Genomic DNA, 26,778 nt, shown 5'->3' on the forward strand with positions numbered 1-26,778 from the left:
CGTGCTTACCATCTGACATATATACTCATCTTTGGAAGCATGGACTTGGTATGGATTTAGGAGAGGAGAGACGGTATGTGGTGTGAGTGCAGTGGTACGGTGTATGTAGAAGAAGAGGAACGGAATAAATTTTAGAGGATGAATTGATCAATGATATTTGTTATACGCTTGGCCTTGGTGCGAATGAAGATAAAGTCATTCAAAGTTCCTTTTCTGATGTGGAGTCTCAATTCTGGCCTATGCTGTTTTGATCGATGATTGGAGGATAGCTTTGGAAGGTGAAAACTATTAGGTGGAGTCAGAATTGCAAGTGGGTATACAAGGGTGCTGTAACAGCATAGCATTGAGGTGGAATAGATCTCTCCACAGGATATTTTCTGGCATGAGAGCCACGTGTGGAACATAAGAGTTGAAAGAAATAGATGGAATGCATTTCTGATATGTGTTTACAAATGTAATTACAGTATAAATTTAAACTATTTACAACTTGATTAAGGAAAGAAATAATAGATAATTAAAGTCATACAAATGAAATCAAATCACTAAATTGTCCTAGTAAATAGAGAATGGAATTTGCACTTAATTACAGAATTTGCACTTAATTACAGAATAATTATCTCCTAATTATGCAACAATAGGCTTTAGTGTTTCCTATGTTTAATATTTTAGTCAGCTGAAATTTGGAGAGGACAGCTAGTGAGCTTGCTGGTTGTTGTGCAGCAGTGTGATACGGTTTTTAAGGGAAGATAAGTAGGTGATCCAAGGAACTCCGTTGTGTTGCCTTATCTGATTATTCTGCTGATACAACAATTTTGCGTTATGATGTGTTAAAATTGCTTAGATGTGATAATATGGATAAATTATGCCGCTGATAGAGTGGTTTGCATAGGTGAACTGGTCGATTAGTTCTTATCCATACCTCAGGTTGGAAGCTAGGATGTCGTTGGCAGGGTTAGTGAGTTGTGCAAGGAAGGAGTAAGAGTGTCTGACAAATGGAAGATTGTCGCATTTGCTAGTTAATTGGCAAGCTGCAGACAAGTTTGGCATTTGACAGCATCTGTTGTGCAGTGGATGATCTGTTTTCAGGTTAGGATACCTGCAGGAAAGTGGTGTGACCTACTATTTGTAGCTAGCGGATGTCTGATCCTAGTATATGGAGTGCAGCGCAGACTATACTCTCAAGAGGGTGGATACAAGAAGGAATGAAGTAGGTCTTCATAAGGATCGGATGGGTTTTCTGCTGCAGGATTTAACAATGCTTTCAAGTAAAATTGGCAGGGTAATGGAATGAAAGGAAGGCTATGGTAGAGTGAACAATCAAGTCATATGAGCAAGGAGTGTCTGGAGTATTGGTATCCAAAGAGTTGCAGAAGAGATCGAAGGAAACGAGTTTGTCCAGGTAAAGTGATGGTGTTTTTAGCCGAATTTATTGTGGTAGAATGAGAGAATCAAAGGAATGGATATATAGGATTTGTTCCTTTCTCATGTATGTATTTTAGTTGCTCTTTAGGCGCTATGCCTCAATCTTTAGTTGTTTATGGTATGTCGTATACCACACCCCTTCCTAATATAATATATCTTGATTTGCTGATTAACAAAAATTGTCACAAATTTGTTACTAAAGAGACCAATTTTGGCACTAGTTTTGTAACAACTTTACTTAGCAGAACCAATACAGAAATAAATATGAACGTAAAATGGAAAAAATTATCTTCCCTAACTTTCTCTCTATCTATCCAGTCTCGTTATTTTCTCTACCCATCCTCGTGCTTCCTGTCCATCGCCATTCTTGTGAATCTAACATTCACATCCTAACTTGAAATAGTTCATCAGAGGCAAAGACCAGATATAATAATATGGGAGAAACCAACAATTAAATGGATATTACTTCATTTTCTGGTAACTAAAGTTTATACTACTGACCCAAAAAACATAATGAGATCCAAAATTAGTACATCACTCTTCAATCTTCATAGGAATTAATCATGTTAAAATTTATGAATAATTAGAAAGAAAATGATAGGTACAAAATTTTTGTATGACAATTCACTCAGATCACGTTCAACTAAAATAGGAATTTGTGCAAATTGTGCACCTCTGATCTGATAGAAGAGGATGAGAATAATCTAGAGGGTGGCGATCAGTTACCCCAGTTACAAGAAAAAAAAATATATATATATATATATATTAAAGTAAAATTATAGTACAATTACAGCTTATTTTCAGAGGACTATCTACAAGACACCAAAGCACAGATTTGGAAAATACTCCACAATTAATAGGGGATCAAATGCCAAGCAATATACAATACCTTCATACGGAGCTCTGCCAAAAATGAAAGACAAAGGGGAAATGGAGCAGAAGATTCTATATGCCTGACTTGCACAATAAAAGACAGCTACTCATTCAATCTTTTCCAGTATATCCAACCTGGTTTTCCTCTTCCAACCCTTCATAGTGGCAACAAGGTTGATCAGTCCAATAATCTGGCTTTTACTGTATTCCTGCAAGAGTTGGAATGCTTAGTTAAAACCTCAGGGAATCAGATGTGTAACAATGTTGGGGAAGGGGATATCCTTACTGGGTGTGCTCGAGCCCAGTGCACATATTCTGTCTCAGGAAGGTAGTAAGCCTGGTTTAAAAATCCAAGACGTGTATCAGTAATATATGCATATTGCAATACAATGGAAGTTTCGAACGTGAGATCCCTACTTATTTGTACAACAGTTAGGCAACAAGACCCAACTAATTCTGCAATGTGGAAAAATTATAATATATGCAAACAAAATAGTGGGAATGTTTCCATTTCCTTCGTTGTTACCTTGATGAAAGTTTCAACCATTTGAAGCTTGGGCTTCACATTCAGCGACACAAAATGCTGTAATCCATTAATCAAAACCTGGAATGTTGAAAGACACAAATTCAAACCCAGCATATAAAAACTAAAACAGAATGAATTACAGGGTAAGAAGGTTGATCAATTTATTCATCATTGTCTGCAACTCTACGTTACAAAAGAATTATAACAAATTTGACACATTAAGATTCAATTGTAAGTAAGGTCTGAAAATAAAATTCCTTTGAAACCAGAACGGGGTAAAGTAATTTAAACAGTGGAAAAATTGGTCATTACATAATTTAATAGTTTATTAAGATTAAATTATGTTTGCATAACTATTTAATATAATAATGTTGGAGATCCCACATCGACTAGAGATTAGAGCCTTTCATTGTATATAAGTGGGTGCAAACCTCAACCCTATGAGCCGGTTTTATGGGGTTGAGTTAGGCTTAAAGTCCACTTCGTAATAAATAATATACTACATTAAATCAAAATCCAAACAAACATAGAACACACTTAAAATTGATTAAGGCATAACCTGAAGATCTAACGACATAAGAGCTCGTCCTTCATCACTACATCTCTTCACCCTTGAAAGTCCTTCAACAAGAGTTTCTGCCACAATTTCAAGCCCATAATCCAATAATAGGCCTTGAATCTACGCATACAGATGCAAATTTTGTGGATCAAAACTAATGTTTAAACACAAGGAATTACTTTTCTATGTTTTATTCTTTTCAACAATATAAAAGTCGAGATTTCAAATACAAGTCTGTTATTCATTTAATAAGTTGATTTGTATGCACTTGATAACTGTCTCTCAATATAATGACTAACAACAATACCTCTTTACGAATTCCTCCATGAGCAAGTCTTGTTTTATAATGCTTAAACTCCCCCAGCAACAAATCAACGTATCTATCAATACAATCTACAAGTCAGAAGCGCAAAATGATGCAGCATATTTCGAAGAATAAAATTCTGATAAAAATAGAAACATTTACATTTACAGCCTACAATTAGGTCTGCAGCTAAATAACACTTGCAACAACAGCCTAGCCTTTTCCTAATAAGTGGGAGGAACCATCTACACAGATAAGATTGTTGGAGGTTCTACATCGACTAGTAATATGCCTAAATTAAAGTACATAAGCATATCACAACCCTCAACTCATAAATTGGTTTTGTGGAAATGAGTTAGACCCTAACCCAAATTCTAAAAGAAATGATGCCATCATGTTCCATTTTAATCATGTCTATAAACAATTCATTGAACTCTTAATTTTAATGGTTTTACCATTTTAATCTCTTTCTACCCTCAACGATAGGTCTACCCTCCATTTGGTTTATTCTCCTTATTAGGGATTTATAGGTTTTCTCCACACAAGCACAAACAATGTCAACATCTTACCATTTTTTTTACAAATTAGGTGCTACCTCAACTTTTCTCAAATGCATTCATCACTAATTCTAACATTTCTAGCTCACCATCTCATTCAAGATAGCATTCTCTCCATCACATTGATATTATTCTCTTTTCGGCATTTTATCTCCCAACACTTAGTTTGATATAACATTGCAAGTTTTATAGCTATATAGTAAATTTTCTCCTTAAGCTTGAATATTACCTTTTTGTCACTGACGGAATTGGGAATGGGAAAGAAGACAAAGATTTTATTGAATAGGGTGAAAAGAATATGGAATAAGAGAAAAATCTCACCTTCAAGGTTTTGTCCTTCACAAAGAGCTAACACTCAATTTACAAATGACAACACATCTGAATCTATCCTTACATCCTTCTTCCCCTATTTTTATCTGTTAGCCCCTCTAATTAACTAACTATTATTCTAAATTTCCATTCTCCTTATATCTTAACAGTAACACTCAAGGCACTCGTCCACTTACCCACTCCACTTAACTCCTTTGATTTTTTGCATCACTCTCAATTCCTCCATCTTGTATGATGGACCCAAGAAAGATGCTTAAGCTCGTGACATGTGAAGGTAAGATCTCCAAGTTTAACCTACTAAAAGTCACGAACTTCCAAAGCTTGTCTCCTTCTTACCTGTAACTTATCATTTATTTCCTCTCAATACTCTCCAACTAGGAACTATATCTTCTGCAAAAACATTGCAATGTGGCACTACCACATAATTTGATGCAAACCTATAGTTATAGGGGATCCGCTGTGACCCCTGGCTGTTCTTAGGTTTTTCATGTCATGACCCGTTTTTACAATTTTTTGATTGCTCTAATATCTGCAATACACACTCCTTCTCTGTTGCCTGTCACAAAACCTCTCCTGGCACTCGAATATGGTTACATTTCAATAACACCAACAGAATCAATAGCAGAAGTTACACTATTTTCCCAAGAACTCAAATATCAAATACTTTTATGAGATAAAAACACCATTCCGCACATTCAAATCATCCAGTAGCATTTGTAGTTGAAAATTGAAGATATCCTCAAAAGGAACAAAACCATGTGCTTTCAGTCAGCAATTTAAGTTTTCAGGATGATTTGCTCATGACATCCAAAGCCACTAGGACCAAGTGAACTGAATTTTGATCCTTGTTGCCCTCTTTTTACTTACATGGCTTGCACATTCACCAAAAGGGCTCTTATGGGGTGTTAGATATTAAACCATTTGTGTTTCCACCTATCCTTATGTCTTTAGATTGGAAGTTTGTGAATGTTTTTCTCCCAAAATTCATTAACAAACATAAAAAAAAATGTTCGTACTCAAGAACTTCATTAAAACAGTAGTTCTTTTTTTAAGTACATTAACTCCTGTGTGCCATGTTGTTTACCTTTGATATAAAATAGCAACTACCGATACTCAATGTAATCAACTACAAGTAATACGAAGAGGAAAAAAATGTCGTGGAATTCAAACATAAAGATGATTAAAAAAATACAAACCCATTATGCTCCATGCCAAGCTCTTTTAATTCCCATTTACAGTTGGCAACACGATCAACATATCTGTAAAAGAATGTATAAAAATTAAAAGAACAATAAAATTTAAACTAGCTACAGTGACCTTGCAGTATGAAAACATTAAAAATTAGGTTGAATTTTTGTTTCCACAACTAATAGTAATTAAGATTGTGCTCAAAGAGTGAGAGCCAACAAATAAACAGAAGAATAAAAATAACATAATCTACGATAATTTCAAAGCACAACTGTCACCAGATACAATCCTTTCATTGTACAACAGTTTTGAGATCTTTAAACAACATTACAAAATAATTGTTACAACAAAACATTTTTAAATAAAAAATTTCCTTTAAAATAAAGGAATCCCAAAGTTGAATGATTGATATATCTCACAACAAAAAAAAGAGTATCACTAGATATATTTGGATTTTTTATTTTCTACACAAAAATTGTTAGTCAAACCACGCAATAGAAAATATTTATTAAATTGAGTTTAATTTGGTATAATATAGGTTCCCTTCCCAATGGTTATGTCAAAACCAAAAGACTCGCATTGGGGATGTCAATTTGACAGTACAAAAGTCATACATAATAGCAACACATCCAAAGCAACCTTGCAGACTTCTATTTACAATACATTTGTCTTACCCATTAATGTGCAACAATAACCTCACTGTAGTCCGGTGAACATGTTCTGTAAGATCTGGTACAGCATCCACCTAAAGAAATCCTTATGTATTAAAAGATTGTTGTTATCCATATTTAATCTTTTCATATAAAAATACATAAAAACAACTGAATCAAGTAGAAGTAAACTATCAGATAAAAAATATAAAATCCAAACATAATCATCTACCAGAAGTCAACACCTTAATGTAAAGGTACGCTTATCAAAAAGGCTTTAACAAAAGATGGTTTTCTACAATATCAAAGGGTAAGAACTGCAGGAAACTGCATAGAGGGGCAACCACAATACCCTTAGTGAGGATTAATCGAAAATCCTTTGAATATGGGAAGGACATAGAGAAGTTCACCACTTTCTCACTCCTTTTGCAGCCATGATAAATAGTTTCTTAAACTTGAAAGCCCCAATGCATGCATTTTCAAAATCAATGCATTGTTACTCTTCAGCTAAGTATAATAAGGCCCTCCAAAAATGTATTTGTTCTACAATGAAACTCTATTCTCATGTCATGTCTCGCAAAGAGCATTGAAAATAGGGGAAAAGGTAGAAGACTAGCCCGAGTTTAGCAGCTTAACATTGGTCCATTTCCATTACCTTCCTTCCAAACCCTCCCCACCAAACGTAACATTGACAGGTTTTCAACTTTATCTAATCCGCAAGACCAGACTTTCAAACATTTTGATGAATAGTCAACAAAGCCTTGAAAAGTCTGTCAATATCAATTTCCATGACGGTCTAACCCACTAAGTTAAATACTAGGATTCCACGTACCAAATGAACGTAGAAATCCTCGAGTATGGTTGAATTACTTTGCAAGAGCATTGATTGGAGATGAGCTTTAGATCTATTCAGTATTCGAGCAACAAGAGATATAGTGTCAACAGCCACGCATCTTTCCTGAAACATTAAAAAGATTTTAGAGGCATAAACATACCTTACACAGCTTCCTAATTGAATCAAAATCTAAACTACATAAATGAAGAAAATTATCTTAATAAGCCACCATATTTTGTAAGATGCAAGATGGAGGGGATGTACTTTATAAGACAAAGTGCACTTACAGTATGGTAATGGATTGTAATAAAATGAAAGTATATGCATAACAAACTCATTAAACTTGTTCTTTTTTATATAAAACTCATGTTAGGCATCACAATGAAACCTAACATCTCAGCTAGACTGACACCCAAGTTACAACTATCATTAAACTTGTTAGAATCTCAATTATTGATTTTTTTTACCATACAACTATTAGTACATTTTGTCCTCTGAAGTGTATTCCCCTCAATTTAGAGAGTCCAAATCAACATATATGCTCAATCCAATTTGAGTATAATATTATTTCTGGACTAAATTTCAGAAAACAATAATATCCTTCAGGAATTTTCTAAACAATCTTAGCAGAAAAAATTCAAACAATAATGCCATGTTGCTAATAAACATTGTAAGAAATTCATTGTAGAAGGAATCACAACTCTAGTCATGTGAAAAAAAAAATAGAAAGCATGTGAGAATTGTTTTTTCCAAAAATAGAAATTCACATATATACCGTTAGACCCAAAGAAGTCCCTGAGGAATGACCAAAATTCGCATTGGGTGGGTTTGTAGGAGTCAACTCTGTCAAAGATGTTGGTGAAGACAATTGAGATTTAATCCACTCTTCACAATCTTGGTTTACTCTCGATAAAGCTGTTCTCAAGCGATCTGCTTGTCACAATTGAACTCAATCACCACTAATTAATCAACTCAAAATTGGATTTAGCTACCAATGTTTTTAGTATTTAATTCACTATGGCACTTACAATTAAGAGAGTTAGTTGAGCTTTTTCCACTTGAACTAGCGTTTTGCTGACCAAATGTTTCATATATATTATAGAAAAATATTTCAAACAATTGGCATATTCCCTGCATCAATATACTGAATCAGTAAAAAAGAATTTAGAGGAAAAAAAACACCCCCAAGCTTGTATCTGTAACGCATAAAGAAAAGAGGGAGAGGGTGGGTAATCTACAGCAAGCCCATTTAAGGAAGAAATGACTAACCTTAAAGAACTCAACATTTACCAATTCCAATTTCTGCATAAGCCTTGCATATTTATCCATAGACCTTACATTTTAACACAGTTGTTAAATCCATTAATAGTGATAATAATACTAATAAAGCTGGATGGTGGAAGGTAACCGGTTTTTATAATACAAAATGTAAAGCAACTCACTTTAAAAGACACAGAGAAGATCCAGTTTGTGTTGTATTCTCTTCATCATTAGCATGTGAAGAAAAAGTTCTTGAATGATGGGGTTGAGAACTTCGACTTGGTAGTTGGCTGTCTTCATCAATGAAGTCAGCAAGAAGATCCTCATTTTCATCTTCTGAAACAGAATTGGCACCATTTATGTGATTGGAATCGTTCTTTCTGGGTGTTCTATCATCATAAAAGTATTTGGTTGAACTTCCATCAGATTCACCACGAACTGATCCATTAGGTTGGGAGCAACCATGACCTTCATTGGAGGTTGGTAATTTTTGCAAGAAAGGGTTTCCACTTTTGATCCAGTGAGAAAACCCATTTTTCCTTGCACCAGTATGAACCATATTCACGGATTTATGGGAATGAAATGCGCCGACATTAATTGATTTGCCACTGGTTAAAGAAATCAAGGGTGCACCATCACCAATAAGTCCTGCAAAACTGATCATTTGTACTGTTTCTAGAGGTAATTTTAGCCAAGTCTCTTTCTCCAAAACCATTTTTAGTGCCTAAAATGAGAAAAATAATCATTTAATCATTTATCCAAGACTATAGAACACGAACATTGGTCAGATGCATAGCTTGGCATATCAACAAGCCCAAAAAACAATTTAGCAATTACATAACTAATTATTCTGCACCATAAATTTGGAAAGCCCAAAGAAAAAAAATTCAATGAATTGTTTAATTTACTCCCAGTAATGAATTATCTAGCTTTTGCATTTTGCAATAGTTTCAGTAAACTAAAGCATTCTAACTTTTCCACACAACAATAGCAAAGCAATTTCCACTTTCCAGGAGAGCAGAAAATAAACAGAACCACAAATGAAATAGCTGACATGTTACATCTCAAAACAAAATAATATTGTGGATATTTCTGGATCTTAACATACAAAACATTTTCCCTATTGGATTATCTTCTGTTACAACTAAGATTAATTAGACAAACACACAATAGACACGCACCTAGAAAGAACAACAGAAGTCAATAAATTTAAAATTTATGGAACAAAATTATCACATCAAAGTTAATCTTAATGATAGCTGGAACACCATCACCATGCACACATAGGACATAAGAAATGACAATATCATACAAGACTCAAAGGATTACTTAAGAAAACACAATCAACATTATATGACTCTAACAGCCATGAAGAATGAGAAGCCTTAAAGGTCACTTACATGCACATTTTGCCGATGAAAAGCTGTGAAATAGTTTTCACAAACAGCCTTTAACTTCTGCCTAAATTCAACTGCTTCAATTCCACAAAAGGCTTCCCCAGTCAAAATAAAGACACTGAGTTCTTCATAATTTTTCAAGAATTGATGAATGCTAGCAGTACAAACTGCAGCAGAAGAAAGCAAAACTGACACGCGACTTGCAGTGAGATGCCACAAATTCCTTCGCCCTCTCTGAAGGGTCTGTGACACAAATGTTGTAGCTTCTTTGCGAAGATGGTACCAAGGGGATTCATTGCTTAATGTTGCACTGTCCTCCTTTCCAGCCTCCTTAATTGGATCAGGAGAATCACTGTATGCTGAACCACTAGTTTCAGTCAGTGAGCTCATTGTTGCAGATTCCTCCCTAGAAGATGAACCATGTAATATATCTCCAGAACTGGACAAAGAATTATTGCAGGCTCTTGCATCTGAATCAACTTCCTGAGCCTCACCTGGACTACAGGAAATTTCTTCATTGCACTTATTTGAATTTTCTACTGTGTCCTGAAATTAAAATCAAAGGTTGATGAACATATATCAATAACTATAGACCCTATAAGCATAAATATAAATTTTTCCCCAGCCTCTAGATTGAATACGTATTGAAATACTAAATGTTTGTGAGAAGAGTACTCACTCTAGCACAAACTGGTGATTTACTCAATCCATCCAACAAAACCAAATCAAGTATCTCTCCAACTTACACATTGACTTGTTGAATGAGATCTTTCAGGATGGTAAGAAATTTAAAACTAGGGACTAAGATATTGAGTGGAAAACAAAGAATGACTTCTCTAACCAATGCAAAGAAAATAATAAAAAATTAAAAGCTATGATTGACCTAATAGTAGTCCACAGACTTTTCTTTAGATGAATAAGTCCACATGAATACTTGAATGCACAAAGCAGAGGGGGACCAGAAATTACCTTTCTTTCTAGCTGGAAATCCATAATTTCATGGTATGAACACATAAGGTCAAATAGAACAGCCAGAGTTCTTAATAAGCATTGCCTGAACTTTGAATCAGGTATTCTGAGGCATAGATCGCTGTAAGTGAGCCTGGAATTGAAATGACAAATGTGAAGCCAATTCAACATAAAAGTATACTATTAATCATTAAAGGATGATAAATATGCTTGCAGAAGAAGAAGTACCTACTATTTTGCAAAAGGTCCTCCTCGTCCTGTAAAAAAAAGTCAACATACTAATTAAATGAGTGCTTCAAAATTTTGGCTGGAAGAGAGAAATAACAGTCCTTCAAATCAACTGAACTAGTATCCAACACGTCCTATGATCAATATTTAATGTAAATAGCATATTTATAGGATAAAAATATCCTCAATATCTTCATATTGATTAGAAGAAAATATATTTAGAATCTTCCCAATCATTTCAGCATATTTTAATTTCCTTATTTTAAATAGTTTGATAGTTACAAATAGAGGTGATGAAAATGTAATTAGTGTCATTGTTATCAATATAGAAAAAGTATTTCCCTACATAATTCAAGTTGGTATTAGAGGCCCCAAATCTTGGGAGCCCCATTTTCAATGCCACTTAGACAGTTGTCTCTACTGTTGTCCATTGCCATTAAGGTTAGTGGTGAGCCAAAACGATGCACCCCATGTCGACGATCTTTGTTGGCAATTGGTTCACCAACGGAGTTGCCACACTCAGTCACACGCCACCGCCAATATTGGCCCCTTGTAGCCCACTTCCATAGCTCAGACAAAGCTCACTCACTACCATAGACAAAGTCATTGGGACTTCCTGAGCCCGTTCCAAAATATGATGTCCCATTTGGGTTCCATTTTAGTAGATATGACTTCCCTTATTCTTTTGCCAAACGGGTTCTCTTTTTTTCTGTGTTTCTTTTTCAATGTTTGGGGGTGAAATTCATCCCTTGGGCTCCTAATGATCTTCCAAATGTGGTGGGTCCCTACTGCTTTGATGGTAGGAATTAAATGCAACAGAGCCAACACATTCAAAGGATACTGTTACGAACCAAGAAGAACGCACCCAAAGATAAACCAATAACACAATCTACAGAATAATTTCTGTATTATTGCTTCTGCACTATACACTCAGAACATCCACAAAGGAAATGGTTATTCCTTTTACACAAGACTTTCCCTGTCTACCAAACTGAATTCAAAAAACGTCACACTTTTAAAGACCACTAACCGCTACTTTACATATCATTAACCGCTACCTCACAAACCACTAACCACTACTTTACAAATCATTATCCGCTACCTTACAAATCAAATAACTAACTCATGTCATGATTATTCTAATTCTAACTAACTCCTCCTCTATGTGTATCCTAACAATACACTCTTCCAAAAAACAACCTTGTCCTCAAGGTTGGAACAGTGGAACCTTGATTCCGTGGCTCATCCTCATCACCATGATCTTTATCTCCGCTTCCTGAAAATATTGTGATATTGTCTATCATAGGGGGGGAACCCATTGGCTACTGCATGCAAATTCAGGTCTGGAGGCTTAGGTGGTGGTGGGGATGAGAGAGGATTTTGTATAAATGTCTCTGCAACCAGTAAGTTGAAATTCCAAGATTCTGATGTCATTGATGTTCTTACCTTCATTATCAAATCTTGATCCAACAATGATTTCTTATCCATATTATGTAAATTTGAATTTGGGAAAAAATTATGCTTGATGGCATCTCCACCTTCAACTTTCTTACTGGTTAGCTCTATAATTGGACTATCAAGAAAAAAATCATTACAGCATAGTCTTCATTCTCTTTATTGATGCATCCCCTTCTACCCTCACCATTTCTGTTTCTCTTGCAAATCTCACTTCATTTTTGTTTTTTCTTCGCTGCAGAGGGTGTGATTCTTCATTGTTGAACCTTCTTCCACATCTCGGGTCTTCTTCTCTTCATCATTAACAGATTTCTCTCCTCCCTCCGACATCATGTCACTCTTCTTGTTGTTCCGCAGCAATTCTTTAATTTCTTTCAAGTCCAGAAGGCTTTCCTTCAACGTTATGTCTGCTCTAACAGATTTCTCTCCTCCCTCCTACATCCCGCCCCCTTTCAGTTCCATCCTCTTTTCCTCCCTCTCTGTTTTTTTGGATCCGGCAGGTCGAACCAATTTGTTACGAACCAAGAAGGACGCACCCAAAGATAAACTAATAACACACAATCAACTGAATAATTTTTGTATTATTGCTTTTGCACTATACACTCAGAACATCCACAAAGGACATGGTTATTCCTTTTACACAGGACTTTCCTTGTATACCAAACTAAATTCAAAAAACGTCACACCTTCACTAAACCGGTTGGTCTTTATTTAAAGACCACTAACCGCTACTTTACAAATCATTAACCGCTACCTTACAAACCACTAACCGCTACTTTACAAATCATTATCCGCAACCTTACAAATCAAATAACTAACTCATGACTATTCTAATTCTAACTAACTCCTCCTCTATGTGTATCCTAACAGATTCTCCAGTAATAATCAAGATTAGACCATATCAATGATGGAGGACCAAGGTCAAATGACTTTAATTTTTTTATTTGGGACAACAAAGATTTACTGATCATGACCTAGTTGTGGCACTCCATGGTTCCTAACAACACAGTTAAAATTTTCCGATTCTACAAGCTTGTACAGTGTCTCCAATTCAAATCCCATGTGTGATCATGGCATAGCGAAATCATGCAGAACATTGAGCAAAATCGCAAAAAAGTGTGGATCAGACTATATCGATTCACCTTTCGGTTTCATGTATTTTCAACTACATCGATTCACCTTGTTCCATGTGTTTCCCAATGCACCAGTTCACCTTCTTGGGACAATGGGTTTCCAGGAAAAATAAACCCAAACCCAATTAAAAATTAAGGCATAATGTATGTTTTTCATTTAAATGTAAAATTAAGAAATTTAGAAACCCGCATTGATTCACGTAAGTACGTCTCTTCTCCACCTTATAAAAAAATATCAAAGAAGGAAAGAATTCACTTTGGCTTCAAAGTAAGAAGAGTTGTCTAAAACGAAAGCAAGGATCCCTGAAGATAAATGTGAGGATGCAAGTGTTATTGAGCATATTTACCCATTGCATTGAGAAAGAGAAAAAGATTGTATTAAATATCCTATTTCTCAACATGTTTGCACTAACAATCTCTCTAATAAGCACCAAAGCTTTATGATTGTCATTGATGCCAAAGAATTTCTCACATCAGTTCAAGAAGCCATGGAAAAGGAATATTGGACTCAAGTCATAAGAGAGGAGACGAATGCATTAAAAAGAAACACAACACAAAAGATTGTGGACAAACCAAGAGACAAAAAGGGTTATGGGTAGAAGTGGAATATAAGGCAAATGGGACAATAGACACGTAAAGTCATATTTGGTTGCAAAGGGATATATTGAAACTTCTGGAATTGATTATGATAAGACATTTACTCGAGTGGTGAAGATAAATACAATTCAAGTCGTTCTTACTTTGACAGCTCATTTTGGTTGATGTGAAAAATGTCCTTCTTCATAGAACTTTAAAAAAAGTGCACATGGAGATTACTCCAAGATTTAAAACTTGAAGGAAAAAACAAGGTATGATTCTTAAAGAAGGCTTTATATAGTCTTAAGCAATCTCCAAGAACATGGATTGGGAAATTTACAAAATTCCCTAGGCTTGAAGAGAGAAATAATAGTCCTTCAAGTCAAATGAACTAATATTTAACGTGAATCATTTGCTATGATCAGTGTAACTGTCTTAGGCCCTCAAATATCAATAAATATGGGCTCTTGTCCTAATCTTAACCCATTCCAAGGAACTACTGTCAATCCTCCCTTGGACCAATATAAGTAAACTAAGAATAACACGACTAAGCATATGTAGCCAATACATTTGCATATGCTTATAAAAAATTGAAAGTGGTAATAATACAATGCTGAAGTTCCGCACTCAATTTTATTTGCATGTCAAGTAGGGAAAATATACTATTAACTCACCCACCTCCTAAACAATTTCTAATCCAGATAGTACTGAAGATAGAGTTAGGCAAGAAAACGTATTGCAAACCTCATGCACAACAGCCTTTAATACAGAGTGTGTTTCTGATATAACTTCTTGCATGAAGAAACTCTGTATCTTTTCAGCAAGACCAGCAGTATCCCCTATTAATGCATATGCATCAATTACCTGTATCAACTCATTAGATTAAACACATTTATAACATATTTCCATTAGCAAATATATGGACACTCACAGACAATAAAGTGGGGACAGTAAGTCATATCAAATATTGGTGGTATTTTTTTTATAACAATCGCAAGAGAAGAACAAATATACAAAAGCCAAACCAAGAAAGAATGGGGGAAAACTAACCAAGAAAAAAGGGGGAAAAAACTAAAAATATGATCATCAAACAATCATGGATAGACCTTTAGTTCAACACCGAAATGAAGCTTGGTAACAAACCACTTGATCCCAAATGAACTCCAAAGACAACACTTGACCACATGCAACAAACAACAAATTGAGAATACCACCAAAGCCTTTTAGCATCTCCAGTACCAAAACCTCATAAATTAACACACAAAAGAACTTCAGGCAAACCATGTGGCAAACCCAATCTTTACCAACATCAAACAAATTATTACAAAGATGGAAATTGCTGAAAGTTGCAAAACACAATATGGCAAGCAATTTTACAACATGATCTTCAAAAATGAATTTTCAGATATTGGTACCAATTAATAGGCATTAAATAAAAACTTGAAACTAACTAAGTTGAGCCTTCAAATATCAAAAACCACAAATGTAAGCTATTACCATATCTTTGAGCATATGCTAACATACTCAAGTCCAATAACATTCATTTAATGAAAAGCAAACATCAATATATTGTAGATTAATTGTGAAACTCAATATCTGTATAACCAGGCACACTTGGAAAATTTTAAATCTGTCTGGAGACAACAGCAAAAGTCTAAAAACTAGAAAAAAAAATTAGGAAAAACAGCTTAGGACAAATCACTGTTTAAATCTATTAAGAAATGGACTTGTATGCCTAACTCAATCTTACAAAAACTGGTTCATAAGGTGAGGTTTACACCCACTTATATACTATGAAATATTCTTATCTCTAGTCGATGTGGGATCTCCAATGCACACCCCTCACGCCGAGACCCTCCAACTCGTGCGTGGAACTATATATTTGTGGGTGGTCCGATAACGGGTAGCCTGATAAACCCAACAAACTCTCATTAGGATAGGCTCTAAATGGCTTTGATACCATCTTAAGAAGTTGACTTTAAGTTAGTTTTGTAATATTGAGTTATGCTTAAAGTCTACTTCTTAAAAAAAGTCAAAACTAGATCAATAAAAATCTCATACATAATTTGGTTTTATTTAATTAGCTTTTCTAGATAAAGCTTTCATCAATTTTCTTCCCTTCATTCTATTTATATGAATTTCATGCCCAAAAAAACAGATTAACCACCACCAGCATTCACCTAACAGTCTATAAACATTAAACTAGCGAAGCTACTGAGTTTAATTTAAACTAGTTCAACTTGATAGAGATTCATGAAATTAGTTTTTCAGAAGTAGTTTTAATTGCCACGTATCCCTTGAAACAGACACAAAACAAACAAGTGTGTATGCTCATTACCCACTCTAAACACCGAATACTCAACAAGCCACATATGAATAGAAAGCAAAGAAACTTAGGGAAAAAAAATAATAGACACTCACTGTTATATAGCCATCCTCCTTGAATTCTTGACATACTCCCAATAAAAGAGCATCCAGCTTCTGCAAAGTTCTTCCCAGCCAAACCTGTAATAATACAATGAAGAATCCTTAAACAGTTAAATACACAAATACTTGCATTGTCCTCAGGAACATATTGGGTAACATAGGAAATAATGAATTTAATTAGACAAGTTCTTAACATGCAAGGAAAATTTTAAGAATAAATCATCTTAATCCATCCTAGAAGTTATTCAAAATTCACCTCCACACCACGACTCATTTCTTGTATTGCTGAAAGCTCTGACAAACTATCTAAGAGTTGCAAATACTCAGATAGAACTTGAAATGCCTGCATAATGATAATAAAAATATGATCATCTTAGAAGATGCCTTAGATCTAAGAACAAAAAAACAAAAATTAGAAAAAGTTGGGATTAATTGACCACAATTTATATATGTTAATATATATTATTAGAGTATGTACTTAGATATATTCTATATGTAAAAACTGTACTAGTAGTCAGAGCTGTTAACTATTGCTAAAAGCTACCTCATGTAACCTTTTCAGTAAATGCAATTAGATATCTCTTATGTTGTAAGTAGTTAGCTATAAATACTTCGTACACTTCTCTTTTCGAAGGTTAATAAAATGAATACCATTCAGTTTGTTAAACAGCTCTCTCTTGTTCAGTTCATTTTACATGGTAGTGACTCTTCTCTTTGTGACATCAATCTCAAGTTGTTTATTTTCTGGTATTTGTTGCTGATATCATAATCATTGGAAGCTCTGGTGCTCTAATTCAACAGCTTACTACTAATCTCCATGCAGCTTTTTCTGTCAAACAACTTGGTTCTCTTTACTATTTTCTTGGCCTGGAAATGAAATATTTACCTGATCATTCTATTGTTATGACTCAGTAAATAAATTTGGGACTAGCTTCACAGAACCCATATAGCAGCATCTCATTCTATTTCTTCTCCTGTGGTTTCTCAAAGCAAATTATCTAAGTTTGAACCTAATCTCTTTTTGGACTTTACTTTATATCGTTCAGTGGTAGGTACTCTACAATATGCTACTTTCACTCAGCCAGCAATCAGCTATGTTAACAAAGTCTTTAAATTATGTCCAATTATTGCAGTCTCATTGGGACATTATTGAACAAATACTACAGTACCTTAAAGGTACTACTTTGTTTCATTGACTACATCTTCAACCTGCTTCTCTTGCACAATCTTTGTGCCTTAAAGTCTTTTGTGATGCCGGTCATCAGATGTTGATGACGGACACTTTACTTTTAAAAAACCATCGATATTGTCACAATTTAATATCTTGATGGTTGCAAGCAGACGGTTCTTACCCGCTCTAGTACCGAGGCTAAATATAGAAGTTTGGCTCAAACAAGTACTGAATTAATGGGGATCTCTGCTTTGCTCAAAGAGTTCCATTAACTACTCCAATTCTTTGTGACAATCAAAGTGTTGTATCTATTTCTCATAATCTGGTGTTTCATAGTCATACAAAATATATGGAGATTGATGTATTTTTTGTGAAGGAAAAGATTTTGGCCAAGCAGCTTTTCTTCTATCATATTCCAGCACTGTATCAGCAGGCAAATGTGCTGACCAAGCCTCTCTCTTCGGCTCGTTTTGCTTTTCAAAGGCAAACTCGATATAAAGATTTTTTTCACCAAAAAATATTTTCCTTGAGTTTGAGGGGGAATATTAGAAACTGGCTATACTTAATATGTAAAAGTTGTACTACATAGTCCCAGTTATTAGCAATAACAACTACCTCATGTAATCTTTTCAGTGAAGGTTGTTTAGCCAGCTCTTTTGTTGTTAAGTAGTTAGCTATAAATACCTGTGTATGATTCTCTTTTCAATAAGTTAATAAAATGAACACCATTCAGTTCGTTATACAATTATTTCTTGCTCAGTTCATTTTACAGACACACACACATACATATAGATATAGAGAGAGGTTCACCTTCCAATAATTCCCTTCCTCTACAAGGGATTCAAGTGTTGATTGCATGTCCAAAGCACGTTGAAGTTCAAGCAAGGTTGGAAGCATGTCCTATGGATGAAACATGAGTTTACCACAAGTAGTAAGGCCTTAGTGTAAGCATGTATTGCATGCACCCCCTACCTCAAAAGAAGATGGAAGCTATGTATCCAAGACTAAACTACTTTATATGCCCAATTGTGAATAACAAGAAATCAATTTTTAGCATAATGAATTAAAATCGAGAAAACAGGAATCAACGCATAAAGGCATTACAAGAAACTAAGGCTAGTTAAATATATAGGGAGAAGGAAATACCAGAAGAGCCTGTTTCTTTTTGGAATAAGAATTCACTATCAGATCCCTTGAAACCTCATTCATAGACGATGTCAGGTGTCTTCTTCCATTCTGCAAAGCATCAAAAAAATGCAGTAAGAGCAAGATAGATCAAAAAGTAAGTATCAGCTCTTTATGAGTAATGATCTTACCATACAGATGACGTTTGCAATTCTTAAGTCTTTTTCCAATTCTCTGACCAAATTCATCCCCTTCACTGGCCAAAAGTAAGTATCAGTTCCTAATTCTAAAACTTCTTTTAAAAAATAAATAAATATAAAAGTGATCCACAAATGTGAAGTTGGCAATAGAAGTAAAGTTGCATCAACCAAACTTCTCGATTTCTCAATGAATTGAAACCTAAATTATTTATTATTTAAACTAAAAGTAACATTGCATTCTTCCAACAACACCAAAGAGAAACTTATTTTAATTTGTATTGAGAAGCAAATAATTATTTTATAATAATAATTAGAACTTTCAATTGGGCTCAGCCTAGAGGAATTCACCCTAACCCACATGGGCCAGGGCCAACAATGTCCACAAGACCAAACATCCCACATATGAAAAGGTCCATAGGGCCAAAATGTCCACAAAAGCCCTATGGGCCAGAGCCAAACCATGAGCCATTTTTTAAAGTAAAAAATCTTACTTAAAAAAGAAAATGAAAAAAAAAATTACCTAAATAATCTTTATACACATGAAAAGCATTTACTCAATCCAAATTCAAATACAGGTCAGTAACGGAAGGTCAGGCATAAGTCAAGTTAGGTCAGGTCAAGCTAGCCAAGACGGGCTCAGGTTAGGTCGGTTGAGTTGGGACCATGCCAATTTGGTCGATATTGGCCAAGTCAAGTCAGGTCCAAGTCAAGCCAGTCGGGTTGCGTTCGGTTGGGCCCAAGTTGAGCCGAGTCTAGTTTAAGCCAAGTCTAGTATGAGACGAGCCCGACTCAGATCAGGCCAAGTTGGATTGGACCATGTCGAGCCAACTCAAGTCCAAACCCATGTCAGTATGGGCATAGTTGGATCGGGTCAGAACCATGTCAATTTGGCCTGCCCAGGTCCATGTCAGACTGAGTCAGGTCGAGTTCAGATCAGGCCAACTTGGATTATGCCTAGTGCTACGTCGAGTCGAGTCTACATTATGCTAAGTCAAGTCAAGCTTACATTGTAATAAGTCAAGTCGGGTCCATGTTAGGCTAGGTTTAAATTGGGCCATGCCATGTTCGACAGAGACAAGTCTAGCCTAGGTCAGATCCACGTCGAGCAATGTCACATTGGTCCCAAGTTAGTTTGAATCGGGTTAGGCCTAGGTTGAATGGGATGGCCTGGTCAAGTTGGACCAGTGTTAAGCCAAGTTGGCACCAGCCCAGGTCAAATTGAACCTGGTCGAGCCCAGGTCAGATTGAACATGTTCGAGCCCAGGTCAGATTGAACTTGGTCGAGCCCAGGTCAAATTGAACCTCGTCGAGCCCAGGTCAGATGGAACCTCGTCGAGCCCAGATTAGATTGAACCTCGTCGAGCCTAGGTCAGATTGAACCTGGTCGAGCCAGGTCAAGTTGGCCCCCAATCATGAAAGGTCAGGTCAGGTAGGGCCATAGTCATGCAAGGTTAGGTCGGCTCAAGCCTAAGTTAGGTTAGGTATAGTTGAGCCCAGGCGTGGGTCAGGCCCAAATTAAGGCAGGTTGGGTTAGGCCCAGGTTAGGTTGAATTGGGTTGGATTCAACCCAAACCAAGATGGGATTGAGTCAAGTTGAGCCCAGGTCCATTTGGGTTGGGCCCAGGTGAGCCCACGTTAGGTTGGGTTAGGCCTAGCTCAAGTTAAGACAAGTTAAATCGAGTTGAACTCAAGTCAAACTTGGTCAGATCGGGACGAGCTCAAGTGAGGTATAACCGAGTTGGCCTGGGCTAAGTTTAGGTTGGTTCGTGTCAGGCCTAGGTCAAGTTGGGTCCAAGTCGGGAAAGTCGAGTCTAGCCCAAATCAGGTTGAATCAAGCTATACCCTAGTAGGTTGGGTCGAGCACCAACCTTGATGTTAAGTTGCAAATAATAAAAGTCAATTAATGATCAACTTACAAACAATGTAAAATATTTAGAATCAATTTGCAATTTTAGTTTATTTTTAAGGACTCATGCAATTCCGAAAAGTATTTAGGAGTAAACTGAAGTCTTATTTTAATGTTGTAGTGGGTTAAACCCACTTTGCTCCAAACCCTAACCCACTTTTATGTGGATGCTTTGGGGGTTAGGGCTTCCTTAACCCACTCATTTAGTAATAAAAGGATGCTTACTTTAGGAGTGGGTTAGGATTGATCCATAGATCATAGGTCAAATTGACAACTCTAATTATAATAGAACAAATTATTTGGATACCCCCAATGGTTATTCAAAATTCACACAATATCCCTTATTAACTTTAGAATAACCCCTTTATGGATACAAAGTGTAATGTATTTCTTGAGAAATAGGGTGTGTGAATGTCATATTTCAAACAAATATGGGGTTACTAAAAGGGGAAAAAGGGGAGGTATAGTATGAATTTCAAAGAAACCACAAGGGGCGTTAGTGTAATTTTATCATAACAAGAATGTTGCCCAGGTAATAAAAAATAGACAGCCTTGTAATAAGCAAGTAAAAGCTGTGCACAGCAGAAAACAAATGCTAAACAAAATATGTAACATACATGACCTCGTGCACTAAAACCAGCACAGAGGAGGTATAGCCAATTCTCTCCGTTCACCTCTTCAACTTACCCATTACTTCATGATGCTCCATAACATGGCGAGATAAATGTTCCGCCACTTTATCAAGTTGTACCAATCTAAGGGCAGCCTACATGAAAAATTCCAAGACCAAATATCTTATATAAGAGTATTTATAGCATTTAGCAGGATAATACAAACCTGATTCAATAAACTAACAAAATTCAAACTAAGATATTAATGAGATTTGTTGGAACAACAACGAAAATTAGATTATTTTAATAATTGATTATGATCGGAATCAGTTTTTTATTCAGATAAGTTTGCTCAAAGTGATTTGAAGATAATTAATTTTCTTTGGACGCAAAGTAAAAATCAGCTTTTACATAAGAAAAAGGAGTATGTATGAAGTTGAAAAGGGAAAAAACTAATAAAAATAATCACAAGCTATAAATTTTTAGATTCGGAAAAAAAAAACTTACTTTTTCCAAAATAAAAGTTTCTTTACAAATCCAAGTTATTATTCCAAAACATACAGCTTATTCTACAAACAGCTCTTTTCAAAGAAAAACAGTTGAAATATACCATTTCCGATGTCCCAAACATGCTCTTAATGGTTTGTAGTTATTAATTAAATAAGCAGTTCCTACCTGTGTAGCACAGACACTACAACACTTATAATTTCTAAAATTTAAAACAAGGGGACATATATATATATTGAACATCCTTATAAATTATTTAAATTGACAATCAAGATTTATATTTTGAAAATCATCTATAAAAACAGTTATTCAAGTATAACAATCTGAACATATTGTTACCTGATACAAAAATGGATCTAACCCATCTACCAAAAGTCCAAGGACTGAAAACAGGATCTAATTCATTTAAACATTACGCCCCCGTCTTGATCATTTTCATTGAAAAATACATTATGGTCGAGATTCGTCTAAAGACAAATTAACAATTTCAAAGAATTCCACATTATATGAAGATATGATAGGAGAATAAATAAAAAATTTCATACATATATAATCTAAATATCTCTAATTATATAAGATTTGCTCCTTATTTCTATAATTATAATATAAACTTACACAATAAGTTTATGAGTTTTTAACTTATAAAAAATAATCATCATGTCTTCCCTTCCCTCGTTAAAATTGTGTTAGAGACCCAAAAACACGTTTTATAAATTGGACACTTCAGCAGAATGTCCGATATGTGTCAGACATAGGCCCGGGTATTTCTCTAATGAGTATGGTGTAATATATGTCTGAGCTAGCTGGTTGCCAAATCAGCACTCCACTGATGGCATATTGTTTTAGTCCAATTGCTCAATTGTAATGTAACTTCAGCAATGGCATTTGGTCTTAAGTGCAAGAGATGACAATTTGTAATGAATGTTATGAAACATTGATACTTCAATTTATTTCATGTATTTGTATCTGATAATAATACTCTTGAATATTACACCATACTCATTGGAGAAATACCCGGGCCTTAAAATTATGAAAATTTAATACAACTAAATGAGACATATAAGCATGTATAATAATATAGAAACATGGAACCATTAAGGAACAAAAACGGAAAATTGCTCTCTTTATATATAACATAAAGGAAAGAATGAGATTAATACAGTTGAAACTCAAGGATAATTAAGATAAAAGCTTGAGTGTGTGTATTCACTCAGCAGGCAATGATGTGTGTGTGTGTGTGTGTATAAATAAAGGATGTTACAGGGGAAAAGATAAAAAAAAAAGTTACAGTGAGTACAGCTACTGCCCAAAGAAGTACAAAATAGAAACAGATAGAGTCAGCTTCTAGAAGCTAGAAATCAGATAACATTTTATTTTCTTACAAATAGTACTATTCCCATTAGTAAATAATAGGAAGTAATTTATGATGCAATAATTTATAAAAAAAATCAGTTGTGTCTGATATGATAAATATGTTCTTAATTTAGATTTGCATAATTGCAACCATATTAAATTTTTACTTAGAAAAAATTAACTTAAAAAGATAACAAAAATTAAAAAGTATTTTATCTGTTACCAAGATTGAGACACGTGAACCACACCTGTTTTTCAAAATATGTTAGCTCACTCTCATCAGCTGGAACATGCTCTAAAATATGCTTAATTGGATCAAAGTCCTGCATAAAAGCATTCAAAAGAATACATTCACCTCCACAATTCATGGTGATCAAATATGGGTAATACAAAATTTCATTGAAGTTAGTAAGTTACTAACAGCTATAGTGAGGCATTTAAGCTCAAAAACTTGCTATGCATACATGTATACCTTGATATCAATTCAATAATAACAGATTTTCTCATTTCCATTCCTTAAGTCTTGAGTTCATTAGAGGGCACACAAAAATAGTTTTTCCTCTGTATATTAGTAGCTCAATTTTAATGTTACTGAATTTTTCCTTCTAATTTTTCATACTGGGTGATTTGGGCAAGAAAAATTTAGATTATAGGAATATTTTTAATCAGGTTAAATTTTATAATCAATAGTACTATTTTTCATACTAGGTTTTATTATTGGTACATTCCTATAATCAGTAGAAACATTAAGATATTAAAAATATAGAACTTGTTAAATAGTAGTATACTAAAGAAGAAGCTGTATAAGAAAATTAAGAGGAGAAAAGACTGGATCAATTGTGTCTCTCAAAACAATAAAAAAAAACAGAAACATTGATTACTAATGAATATGGATTCCCGTCACCCAAAGTTCAAGTTCTAAATAAATGGATATTCAAATATTAATTAAAAATAAAGGAACAAGTTCATATGTATAAAAACTTCCAAATATGAAGAGTTATATCAGTGATCTGTCTGAGGATACAAAACTAATTCTTACTGAGAAGTTATATGCTCTCAACTGTTAGCAACCATCCCAAGGTCTCCTGGTACAAGCAATAATTTGGAAACTTCCAAAAGATAAAATTTTCTGCCATCTCTCAATAAACATAAACAAACAAAAAGGTTTCTCCTCAGATTGAGCAACAGAACCTCCATATGAAAATAGTTTCTGTCATTCAACACAATGGAAGTTGAAAGAAAAATCAGTACGAAATTGAAACAGGAGTGATATAGAAAGTAACACCTCTTCATAGAATTCATCCTCCAGCTCCTCCACTATTTGGCCTTGAGGTCTGCTTCCATATATGGAACTCAGTTCTTCTGAACTTGATGAAAAACTATATCTCTGATGAGGAGGTAACCCTGCAAGAGCACGAGCTACAGCAGCAGCTGCTGCAGCTCGAGCTGGAACCTGTTCAACAACATTTATAAAACATGAAAATATGACTCAAACCGTGTATGAATATGAGCATAAGGATAACTACAGGGAGCATTCACTGTTAGGTTCACCGGTGGGTGGGCTTAGGCCTGAAATTACAAGGGATATTCACAAAACTTATAGACCACTAAGTGTGTTCGGTTTGCAGTTGAAAACCACAGTATTCCTGCAATATTAAGGATCATGGAGAAGCCACAACCGCAATCCAAAACCATGCTATTCCCTACAACCATAAACATCTAAACATCTATGGCTTTTCGCAAGTCCTCTTACAGAACCAATATTCTTGACGAAATCCATTTCCTGATTTCATTAATTTTCCAAATCAAACTCGCAATCGCTAGTTCTATCACAAAGTCTTGATCAGTGTTAATTCGCAACCAAATAGCATGCGCAGAGCAACGGTACATCATCAAATCCAAAACTAGCATAAAATGCATCAAAAACAACGTAGTTAACGCTTCACACTAACTTAGCCACAAACACAAAACACGTTTTAGCAATCCAATTGAACGGCATTATCTAAAACCAAAACCACGTTCCGAAATTAAAAATCAAATTCAGCATAACGAGTCTAGTAGTGATGGCCACGCAATTCTACAAGACAATCATGCGGAGGTGGATTTACCTCGGGACGATCAGGAACTGGAGGGAGCAATCCGATAGATCTCGCGGACCTAACGGAGCTCAAGATTTTTTCTCCGACCTTGGACAAATCCATTGCTCCTCCCTGGGAGAGCAAGAAGAACGGTAGCAAGAAGAAAACCCTAGAGCTATCGATTCCTCCCTCACTCAAATCACCATTGAAAATGAACGGATTCCCCAGCACGCTTCCAAAGGGAAACAAGTTCGGCTGCATCTCAACTTAAGACGCCGAGATCCACCGCTCACAGCCGCGTTTCATAGCGAAACAGCTGCGTTCACTCTCAGCGAGATCTGGACGTTGTGGCATGAAAATGCGAGTTCGGAACTGCAAAATATGGCGATTGCGTAGTTATTTATTTGCGTTGGAGAGTTTCGGGTTTTACTTTTACTTCACTGGCCACACTACTGTGCATGAACGTGATCGTTGCTCCCTCGCTTGGTCCGCTCGTTGACGAAAAGTGGATCAGAAATTGGGATCAGACACTGACTTTGCGCGCATCTGGTTTTGTTTGTTGTTGCTTTACCCAAAAAATTACGTCGAATGGGATGAGATTTGGATCAAACTTGGGAAGGATTACTTACTTCTTAAATCTAAATTCGATCAAACTTGCTCGTGTTTGTAATGTAAGACCGCGAGTAATTAAGTAATTAGCAGTTAAATGCACATAAATAAGATAAAATCTTCAACTTTTTTTGTCCTACAAAAACATTAGCCTTTTAAATAAGATCATTATTAACTTCATCACTATCTCACCAATAAAACTTTATCACTCCAACTTTATTATTGACTTAATTTCTGAAAAACAGTGGTATTAAAAAAACTATTGAAATTTATGTATCTTTACGAAGAATAAATATAATGATAAAAATAATTTATGCCTGCTGACTGGAAGACAGACCGTTAAAAAATATTCGATCACTTAAAAAAATGGTGAGAATTGGATTAAGGATTTTGCAAATAAATTAATATGGTTTAGATAATTTAAAGATTAAGGTATCTAATATTTTTTTTGGCAGAGAGACATTTGATACTTAATATTGTATACTATAAATATTTAATTCGTGGTTTAAATTTTAACTTCAAAATATAA

General features: G+C 35.0%; 1 protein-coding gene across 2 annotated transcripts; it reads right to left on the reverse strand.

Moving 5' to 3' along the window:
• Nucleotides 1-1,969: 1,969 nt before the first annotated feature.
• LOC137811314 (uncharacterized) lies at nt 1,970-26,492 on the reverse strand. Of its 2 annotated transcripts, none has more exons than XM_068613005.1 (25): nt 25,671-26,492; nt 24,848-25,015; nt 23,811-23,885; nt 21,779-21,857; nt 19,177-19,241; nt 19,007-19,096; nt 18,671-18,760; nt 16,946-17,032; nt 16,684-16,767; nt 15,007-15,126; nt 11,099-11,127; nt 10,871-11,003; nt 9,905-10,447; nt 8,687-9,228; nt 8,514-8,577; nt 8,273-8,375; nt 8,020-8,174; nt 7,242-7,367; nt 6,434-6,504; nt 5,768-5,830; nt 3,688-3,760; nt 3,381-3,500; nt 2,822-2,899; nt 2,582-2,632; nt 1,970-2,504 (listed from the first exon to the last, which is right to left on the reverse strand). In XM_068613005.1, the coding sequence occupies exons 1-25, from the start codon at nt 25,899-25,901 to the stop codon at nt 2,403-2,405; spliced, it is 3,342 nt and encodes a 1,113-aa protein (XP_068469106.1). In that variant the 5' UTR covers nt 25,902-26,492; the 3' UTR covers nt 1,970-2,402. The 2 variants fall into 2 exon arrangements, with proteins under 2 accessions (XP_068469106.1, XP_068469114.1); XM_068613013.1 differs by having other exon boundaries at nt 19,177-19,236; nt 25,671-26,329.
• Nucleotides 26,493-26,778: the final 286 nt, after the last annotated feature.

Source organism: Phaseolus vulgaris, chromosome 11 (genome assembly GCF_000499845.2).
Source record: "Phaseolus vulgaris cultivar G19833 chromosome 11, P. vulgaris v2.0, whole genome shotgun sequence".
NCBI classification, from domain to species: Eukaryota; Viridiplantae; Streptophyta; class Magnoliopsida; order Fabales; family Fabaceae; genus Phaseolus; species Phaseolus vulgaris.